This window comes from Lampetra planeri, chromosome 25 (genome assembly GCF_965212315.1).
Source record: "Lampetra planeri chromosome 25, kcLamPlan1.2.h2, whole genome shotgun sequence".
Classification (NCBI taxonomy): Eukaryota; Metazoa; Chordata; class Hyperoartia; order Petromyzontiformes; family Petromyzontidae; genus Lampetra; species Lampetra planeri.
In genome coordinates, this window is record NC_136131.1 from 5,642,988 (window position 1) to 5,653,509 (window position 10,522).

A 10,522-nucleotide genomic window follows, 5' to 3' on the forward strand; every position below is an offset into this window, starting at 1 on the left:
TTTGTTTACTTTGGGATAGGAGGCCACGTGGTAGTTTAATGTCCAACATTATTGTCATAAATCCCTCCACCGCCCAACAAGATTGTCACTCTGACAAATGTGTTATTTACGTGCGTCAGTCTGAGGATAGGTTTTCACATTTTTTTCTGGCAACAAAACTGTTGTGTTAAGATGTTAAAACACCAAACTGAAGCCTTTTACAAGGAATCATGTCTGCATTAACCACAATACTTGTGGCCACAATGCAAAAGGCCTAACACCGTTTTGAGACCGGGCTCAAAAGAAAGCTGTCTCTGTTGTGGACCAATCAGTTTCAAAGACAATGCATATACTATCAGAGTATGTTTTTTCTTTGCAATCTGACCACAAGTATTGTGGTTAATGCAGACACGATTCCTTGTAAAAGGTTTCAGTTTGGTGTTTTAACATCTTAACATCTGTTTTATTGCCACAAAAAGAGGGGGAAAACGATTCTCATATTTTGGCACTGGCAAAGGAGGTCCCATGATGCGTCATTCCGTTGATCCAATTCTGACCAATAATGCTCCTCACTGGTGATTAAGACTTTTCATAGCTTGAAGGCCACATCAACGTAGGACGATGTTTCACTCACAGTGCTCTGAGTGTACACGGCATGAGGCTTTGTGCAAGCCACGAAATAACATAGCCTTTTGTTTCATGACCCATTTTCAGGTAACAGATCTCTAACTCGGGGTAAGCATTTACACTAAGACCTCCTTTACCAGTGGCAAAATATAGTAGTAGGTTTTTACCCTTTAAACTGCTACAAAAACTGACACCTTTATACAAGGCATCATGTTTGCAATAACCACAACACAAGCAGTCAAAATGCAAACAAAAAGAAACAACTCTGATAATGATAATGATATGCACTGTCCTTGAAGTTGATTGGTCCACACCCGAGACAGCTTTTCTTAGAGCCTAGTCTCCATTGGTGTTGGACCAGATGACGCCAAAAGGCGTTTGCATTTTGACTGCTTGTGTTGTGGTTATTGCAAACATGATGCCTTGTATAAAGGTGTCAGTTTTTGTACCAGTTTGAAGGGTAAAACCCTACTACTAGATCTCTAACTATTCAGATGGTGCTGTACCTGCCAACAATTAGCAATATATGTTTGTTCCATAGTGCCGTGATTCCTATTCCACTCACTCCCCAGTGACAACTTCGGTGTGCAACTACCGAGTTTCTCCCACGCGCTCTACCCTTGTCGACGAAGCATGCGAAGTGTCCCCTCTTGATATGGCTCCTCCTTGTGACGTGGGGCAATGTTGGGTTTTGATCCTGGGATTCTTACCGCTTAAGATCCGTCTTCTCTCTCTGCAATCACCGTTAACCACGAACCCACTTCCACAGTCCGCGAACTCGAGTGGCCATACAACTTTGGAACGTTTCGATTTAAAGCTTTCGTGACTGCAGGGATTCATCTTCTTGGTTCTTTCGGAAAGAACCAAGAAGATGAACTTTGGAACGATGCTCTTCTGCCAGGCATGCTGAGAGTGCATTCGTTTTAACTGTTGGACGGGCTGCCAATTTGGGTGTTGCTGCGCCGTACGCTTTGTGAGCATGCTCGCCGTTTGTTGAGCATTCAAAGAGTTGACCGGTCATCTTCTGGAGCAGCTCGGTAATTTCCTGCAGGGAATGAACAAAGCCGTCCCACTCTAAAGTCGACATTAAACCCTCTGGAGCTGGATGGATCCGAGGTCAGTGCTCTGACCCCTGAACCAAGTCTGCAGCCACCCATCATTAAATCGGGTTGTCAAGTGCAGAGAGTTGATGGTCGCGGCTTGGCCACCATTGACTGCACGGCAATCCATCGTATTAAAAATGTGACTCTTGCGCGTATGTTTGGCTGAATTCCATCTCTGAGAATTTAGAAAACGCTTTGACTGTGATGCGACAGTTGGATAGCGGTGTGCGGGAAAACGCGACCCCGAACGTGTAAGGGATGAAAGGCCACTCTTTCGGGATCAGTACTTGTGCGCGTAAAGGTACTTTGCTCAGCCATTCTCTCTGTGCAGTGCGCACGATATTCTGCAAGGCTTCTGAATGGATTATTCATCTCGTGATGCTGAATGCACAAGATCTGCATTACATTGTGGGGGGACAAGACAAAAGAGCATAACTCAGTCCACGCTTTAACAACAATTGCTCATCATCCATTCGCAAGTGAACTTAAGACTAATAAGGTACAATTTGAACATCAAGTATCTAAAAGCGACCGCATCGCAAGATGCTGTACAAACAGGGAGGAACTTGCCAACACAAAGAGTTTGGAAGACGTGTTTCGTTGGAAACTTCACACACGTGGAAACATGCATGTCAAGCATTGTGGTCCATCCACCAGCGAAACCCATGGACACTGAGAGCGCGGATGTAAACTTCCCATGAGGATAGAGTCAACTGATTGTTCCTGAAGGGCTGGTCGTAATAATTACACTGGTCAACAAAAATTAAACATTTTTTTCTGGCCTGGACTTTTGCAGCTGTTTTAGACTAATTTCAGGGTGCTGATTCCAAATTTGATCTCAGATTTGCTCTATCACATCATTTTTATGCTATCGGCATAGCCCATTTTCATTGCTTTTACCAAAAATTAACTCTGTCACTTATGATTGCAAGTTGTTGCGAGTCAGTGACTGCTTTAGTGTTAAAATATGGTGCTGTATTTTTAGGATAGTGTGTTTATAATATAATTTTATGTAGATATCCACATTTATTTAATATTTTTCTTCTGCAGTTTTTATTGAAAATGCAATATTTGATATCTCGAAAACCAAAATTACCTTAAAACCGTTGGAATACCTTATGCCAGAAAAAGTGTGTTGACCAGTGTAATGAGCACCTCCTGGTGATAAGTAAATAAAAAAAATCCCCAAATTCGAACGTCTCCGTGATTACTCTGAACGAGGGTGATGTGGTGCTCCTTCTCGTCAGAAGCCCCGAGCGTGCGGGCAGAAATTCCACATTCCTATGGCCTGAAGCAGGGCTGAAACCATACTCTGGAAGTTGGGGAATGTCCGCCTAGTGAATGGTTCTTGGCGGTTATTGGATAGATTGCAGTTACGCAGTAGCCCGCTGTTTGCGAATGCTGTCATTAATTACGTAGCTACGACATTTGTAGAACAGCACTGACAGATCCTATTTGTATGTTTGTATGTTGAACTTCTTTCGCACCGTACGTGGCTAACCATGCTCATCGGAGGTGCGGGGGAAGGAGAGAAAACTAAAAACACAAAAAAAACAGTCCTGAAGAAATTCGTTTTCAATCTAGATTTAATAGTGAACGCACGTTTAACTTGACTAAATTATTGCACTGTGAATTATATACAAGAAATGCAACTACTTGCAACTGAGCACTGTAATGAACCTGCAGCTCGTGCGCTGCTACTACGACTGTGTCTTTAAAGGTTCCATTATCACTGGTCAACACACTTTTTCTAGCATAAGGTATTCCAAAGGTTTTAAGGTAATTTTGGGGTGCGGATTCCAAATCTGGCATCAGTTTTTGTCTATCACATCATTTTCAATAAAAAACTGCAGAAGAAAAATATTAAATAAATGTGTATATCTACATAAAATTATATTATAAACACACTATCCTAAAAATACAGCACCATATTTTAACACTAAAGCAGTCACTGACTCGCGACAACTTGCAATCATAAGTGACAGAGTAAATTTCGGGTAAAATCAATGAAAATGGGGTATGCCGATAGCATGAAAATGAGATGTGATAGAGCAAATCTGAGCTCAGATTTGGAATCAGCACCCTGAAATTAGTCTAAAACAGCTGCAAAAGTCCAGGCCATAAAAAATGTTTTTTTGTTGTTGACCAGTGTTATCAGCGTCATCAGCATTGGCGTCTCATGTGTTGTGGGTGTCTCTTAGCCGCATCTAAAATCGTGTGCCGTGGGGGGGGGGTCCCTGGACCCCCTCCACCCCGACCACGACACCCACAGTGGCTGGCAGCCATAGCCTGACCACATTCGCACCGACGGTTGGCTACGTACGGCGCAAAAGAAGTTCAGCATTCGTACGTACATGCATTCTCACACAGTTGTTGCTCACTCTAATGTTTGACTCATGGTGGCAAGGGCCGGATTGGGTTTAATGTGGTCTCGCGGCTGTTTTAGTTTTGGGGGAGCCCTCTTTATATTTCATTTCTCAATTTTACTGTCTTACCGCCACCCATAGCCGATGACAAATGCTCCCTTTCTTATTTACCTTGGTTCCTGTATTTCCGTTCCCCTTGTTGTGAAATCTGATACGCGAATGATAAAGCTAGATGAAAGTTAAAACGAACAAAACCGTGATAATTTCGGCACACATTTGCCAGTCGCACACGGTAATGCCACGGATTTCCATGGACACATGACACTGAAATATGTATCATAACGGTACATCAGTATCGCATTTAAACCACCCCGCACCTGCGAATATCACGGTTGGCTACGTACGGTGCGAACGAAGTTCAACGTACATCCAAGGCAGCCTGTATGTGTTTTGGTTGACCGCCTCTTGTATTTTTTTTATCCGAAGTCCAGGGGCAGCATCCCCTTAAAGCCCCTGCGCTAATCCGGCCGTGCCCACGAGATCCACAGACACCAACAACAACAACCACCACCACCACCTAGCGCAGGGACAGTCAGAGCAATCATTTGTTGTTATTGTTGTTATTGCGCAAAGCCGCGGGGAGGAAGGGGGAGGGGTGGTTAGAGAAGGGCCGTTGACAAACTTCGACAACGCGCGATCAACGGCCCCTGTAACGGAACCGATCACCCGAACCTGTAACGCGCCGACTTGATGGGGTGCACCACGGCGATGTAGCGGTCCACGCTGAGCACGGTGAGGCAAAAGATGCTAGTGAACATGTTGATGCCGTCCACGCTGAGCACGAGGCGGCAGAGACCCGCGCCGAAGGGCCACCGGTTTATCGCCGCCGCCGTGGCGAGGAAGGGCACGCTGAGCATGAAGAGCTCATCGGCCACGGCCAGGTTGAGGATGTAGATGTTGGTGGCCGTCTTCATCTTGGCGTAGCGCAGGATGATGTAGATGACGAGCGAGTTCCCCGAGAGACCCACCAGGCACACGACTCCGTAGATGAAGGGGATGACCACGTTGCTGGCGTCTGCGTCCCACGCCTGCCCCGAGCTGTTGAAGAAGTCGTTGTCATAGAAGGAGTCGTTGACGCTTCGGCTGCTGCTGCTGCTACTGCTGCTACTGCTGCTGTTATTGATTAAGTGGCCCATTGTTGGGGAATCGCGAAGGCAGCGAGCTGGTGGCTTGCTGATGGCGATGATGATGATGATGACAACCGTCTGGTGACTACACACGGTCTAGCAGCTGCAGCTTGCGTGGTGCTGAGACTGTGAGGCACACACAAGTCAGCACCGCGTATGGGAGTGGAGAAAGTCCTGAGAATTTAACCATTGCCTAAACAGACGGCGCTTCATCCGGCGCCAACTCGCGCTGGAGAGTCACTAATTACACCGGTCAAGCCACCACTGCTGCTCGCTCAAGCATTCGTTTACCGTCACCGAGTCGACACGCGCGCGTGCGTGCGTCATGCACGCGCATAATAATGATAATACTACACCCTCGCATCGCTGCCGCTGACCACAGCCTCGGTAGGTAAAGCCCTCGTCATGTCTTTTATGATCCACACGAAGGCGAATAAACACCACGTGCAAACCTCGACCACGTGTCTACGATGACTCACTCGACTGAGCACGTGGCCTTAATTGACGCAAATCAAAACGAGGCGCCGCTTTCAATTCGGTACTTTGGGAACCACGAAGAAAATAAATAAAAAAGCGTCGATCACGCTCTTCTCATCCCCCCGCACTGCGCGGCACCACGAGCTGTCGCTCGACAACAACCAAAACATCCGTGTCAAGTCGGGGCTGCCAGCTGATGCGGGCACGACAAGCCCAAACTTGGCGGTAGGCGAAATAAGACCGCTGTAACGATCTTCTCACACCACTAACTGCGTCTCGTCCACCCAGAGCTGCGTCTCGTCCACCCAGAGCTGAGTCTGTCCACCCAGAGCTGAGTCTGTCCACCTAGAGCTGAGTCTGTCCACCCAGAGCCGAGTCTGTCCACCCAGAGCTGAGTCTGTCCACCTAGAGCTGAGTCTGTCCACCCAAAGCTGCGTCTGTCCACCCAGAGCTGAGTCCACCCAAAGCTGCGTCTGTCCACCCAGAGCTGAGTCTGTCCACCCAAAGCTGCGTCTGTCCACCCAGAGCTGAGTCCACCCAAAGCTGCGTCTGTCCACCCAAAACTGCGTCTGTCCACCCAGAGCTGCGTCTGTCCACCCAAAACTGCGTCTGTCCACCCAGAGCTGCGTCTGTCCACCCAGAGCTGAGTCCACCCAGAGCTGCGTCTGTCCACCCAGAGCTGCGTCTGTCCACCCAGAGCTGCGTCTGTCCACCTAGAGCTGCGTCTGTCCACCCAGAGCTGCGTCTGTCCACCCAGAGCTGAGTCCACCCAGAGCTGCGTCTGTCCACCCAGAGCTGCGTCTGTCCACCCAGAGCTGCGTCTGTCCACCTAGAGCTGCGTCTGTCCACCCAGAGCTGCGTCTGTCCACCCAGAGCTGAGTCCACCCAAAGCTGCGTCTGTCCACCCAGAGCTGCGTCTGTCCACCCAGAGCTACGTCTGTCCACCCAGAGCTGCGTCTGTCCACCCAGAGCTGCGTCTGTCCACCCAGAGCAGCGTCTGTCCACCCAGAGCTGCGTCTGTCCACCCAGAGCTGCGTCTGTCCACGCGGCTCCGAGCGGCGTGTGCGCGCCAAATGCTCTCGCCGGCAACAGCGCGCTGCTGCTGCTGCGGCGGTGGTGATCGCGACAGAAGCAGCGACGCTCTGAGTCGCCGCGAGCGAGCGTGGTGGTGGTGAGTGGGGGGGAGGGTTGAGCCGGAATTCTCACGCAAGCCGCCACCCACCACCACCACCACCGCTTTAAGTCCCCTCCATCCCGTCGCGCCTCTCACTCCTGCGCGCGTCTTGGTGCGCACGGTGATTGGCGTGGCGAGAATGCGCGACGCACGAGGTTTGTTGAGAGACGCGATGGGGGCTCTTGGGGGGGGCTCTTGGGGGGGGGGGGGGCTCATCCCGTGTGTCTCGTGCGTCTCCCGCCAGCCCCCTCGCCACGCGATGAGACCGTGCGTGACCCTTTGGTTCTTTCGGTGAAGTCACGTGGATAGAAACATGAATAGATCGCGACGTTTCGATCGCAACGCAGGCAACCGTCATCAGGAGGTGAGACAAACACAGCCAGGAGGACTGCTGACGCAGGGGACTGCAGTCGCGAAAGCTTCAAATCAACATTGATGCCACGTGTATTGCGCTAGTGGACAGCGTGCTGCCCGATATGCGTATGTATGTTGAACTTCTTTCGCAGCGTACGTAGCCAACCGTGCTATGTGTGCACGTATGTTGATCTTCTTTTGCACCATGCTTCGCCAACCGTGCTTTGTGTTGATGTTGAACTTCTTTCGCACCGTACGTAGCCAACCGTGCTAATCGGAGGTGCCGCGTGGTGTAATAGGGTGGTGAGCGCGTCGGGATTGCGATCCGAAAGGTCTCCGGTTGGTTTTCGATTTCCCCGTGCGTTTACACCACAAGTCGATCGGCAGGTCACAGTGCGGTGGGGTAAACCGTGGGTATGCCCCACTTCTGCACGTCAAAAAGAGCTTCACAACTCATCGGATTCCTCCAGTCTAAAACAATAAAACAAATTCTGATTCTGGCCATCGTAGAAGAGAAGACCAAACTACCCAACTCTCCTTCTAAATGAGGGAAAACCGCCACGCGTCTTTTTTAAACGAGATATTGCAGACTGGATTCGAAGCTTTCGTGCCTGCAGGAATTACTCTTTGGTTCTTTCGGTAGCGTCACGTCGAAAATAGAATCAAACAATAATAGAAGACGACGTTTCGATTGCAACACAAGCAACCATCATCATTCTAGGTTTGTTTTTTTCTCATTCATTCTTACATGATGATGGTTGCTTGTGTTGCAATCGAAACGTCGTATTCTATTGTTTTTAGATTTTATTTTCTACGTGACGCTACCGAAAGAACCAAAGAGATATTGCAGGGCCGCACCTTTACCCCTTTACCCCTCGCCCTACATAGAGCGCAACAGCGCCACTCAATATTAAACAAAAGCGCAAACTTACACTCGAGCCTGTTATTCGTGTGCTTTCCCCGATGAGAGAATCATCCGGGGATGGGCTAGTTCTCGCCGAACATCGGGCAGCCGAGCGAGAGCTGAGCCTTGACAGCGCATCGATGGGCGCCCACCAATGCCCGATGCACAGGTGCTGTAGGTTGCGGCGGAGGTCACGTTGCCAGCAGAGGGCAATGCAGCAGAGGTCACGTGGGCCGAGGCCACCAAAATGTTCTCAGCTGATGAAGGCTCAACCTCCTCTCTCACGCTCCCCCCACCTTCGAAATTGTGATAGCCAAGTAAACAAATGTTGATGAACACACTTGATATATCTATATACATATGCGCGTTTCCTTGGGTATGCAGAGAGTTGGAGTTCGAACAGACTGCACGACAGCAATTGGCGCCGGATCAGACCGATATTCATTCTGTTGTTTTCTTCTGCTCCTGCCCTTTTAAAATAAGGTCACGCTCCACGGTTGGCATAGATAGGCCGTGGGGGGCGTGGGGGGGGGAGGGTCTTGGCCACTAATATTGCGAGAAGAGAGATTTTGTTTCGATTTCGGTAATGAAACAAACCGAAACACAACAACACCAACAAGTCACGTGGTGAATAGGAGGACGCTGGGCCTTGACTGGATGACGTCCCAAAGTAGAGCCGCCGTGGGTCTTTTTATTATTACTACTACACGCTTTCATTTAACTCACTCTGTCTGTTGTTGTTGTTGTCGTTGTTGTATCCTCAAATCTTGTAACTCAATTTTAACACACTTCCCAATGTGGTATCAACTGCAAACTTGGTATACTTATGTCATACTGATGACAATACTATATTATATCATTAAAAAAACATTCTTTTTTAGATGTTATGTTTCGGCTTGGGTCTAAATGTCCACGCTCAACTGACGTTGGCTGTAATTGGTCACGTTCCCTTACGTTATGGCAAGCTTCGGGGCCACTTCCTGGAGTCGTGGAGTTCTTCCATTACTAGCACGGTACATTTCATAAAAGCGTGTTTTTTTTAAAGTTTTTTTTTTAATATTACTTATTTTGTGTGTTGTCGGCTCGCGTGGCGTCGGCAACACACCAAGACGCGTCACAAAGGACAAACGCCCACAGGGGTTTGGGACAGTGGTGGTGGTGGAGGGTGTTAGGGGAGCGATAACACGTTGGCACAAGCAGACCGCAGCCTCTCAAGGAACGGCGCGTTCTCGTTTAACAGATTAATGTCCCGGTAAAAACTAACAAAAAAAATACATTTTGTGAAGGTCAAATCCACACAGGTTTTCCACCCAATGGTAACGCGTAGTCTCGGCTCGGTGGTGCTGTACGTCTGTACGATGTTGAACTTCTTTCGCACCGCATGTAGCCAACCGTGATAATCGGAGTGGCAGCCGAAATCGAGATCGCGTGCCGAGGCGCTGAATGCATTGCCCCGTTGGGGGAACCGTGCGAGATGGTGCCAGCTTTGCGAGGCCTTCATCCAGCAGTGGATTGATTGTGGAGGATTCTGTTGATGATGATGGGTGGGACTATGACCAAAGCCTTCGATTTAACAAGTAAAAGGTCGACGGTAGACGCCACCCATCACTTCTCTGGCGTCATTAAAAATGGAACCAATATACAGGAAATACACACTGGCCGTTCCATGGTTAAACTGGCCCCCGCCATCGTAACGTGGAATGTCCAACGCTGGCTCAGGACCGCTGAAGAAAATTGAGCGCCGTGAAACACGCACATGAGAAGGGAAAGCACTTTGACATGACCCAAGATATATCAACGTCCTTAATTTAAGCCTCACTGAATCTTCATACTTATAAAAAAAAATAGGATCATGTATTGGAATGTTTGGCCAATTCCGTTTCTGTGCATTTGGCTTTATAGGAAGAAATCTGAGTTCCAGGATGAAACTCGCACGTACGCGATGCTAAAGCTCTAAACTCTTGACGATGAAACACAACGCTGCATTGTTATACTGCCATCTTCTGGCCACCTGGCTGCCCAATCACACAACGCCTGCCATTGCCAGGCGATTACTCATCTCAATCATCATAATCAGGCTCTTTTTCTGCTTAGCTTCCGAGATGCAGCGCGATCGGGGCGCATCCGAGGTGATTTCATTATTCAAATCGCTCTCTAAGCACCAGGCAAACGTGGCTCACCAATGCATAGCTTGTGATTATAATACATGGGCACAGCACAGCTTAATACGCACGCACATTGAGACATCATTTGTTGATTATTCCACAACGCAATATGCACGGAACGACTATTAATCAAAGGCGAGATTGTAACACAGTTTGAGCGAATTTACATAATCCGATGTGCTACTA

At 48.6% G+C, this 10,522-nt stretch overlaps 1 protein-coding gene across 1 annotated transcript in view; it reads right to left on the bottom strand.

Moving 5' to 3' along the window:
- The window catches only part of LOC144727265 (somatostatin receptor type 1-like), a 32,209-nt gene extending 26,156 nt beyond the window's left edge, over positions 1 to 6,053 (bottom strand). The window contains exon 1 of the mRNA XM_078605970.1: positions 4,808 to 6,053. Coding sequence (XP_078462096.1) covers positions 4,808 to 5,271 — 464 coding nt within the window. The 5' untranslated portion in view covers positions 5,272 to 6,053. The remainder of the gene's footprint in view (positions 1 to 4,807) is intronic.
- Between the last annotated feature and the right edge of the window lie 4,469 nt (positions 6,054 to 10,522).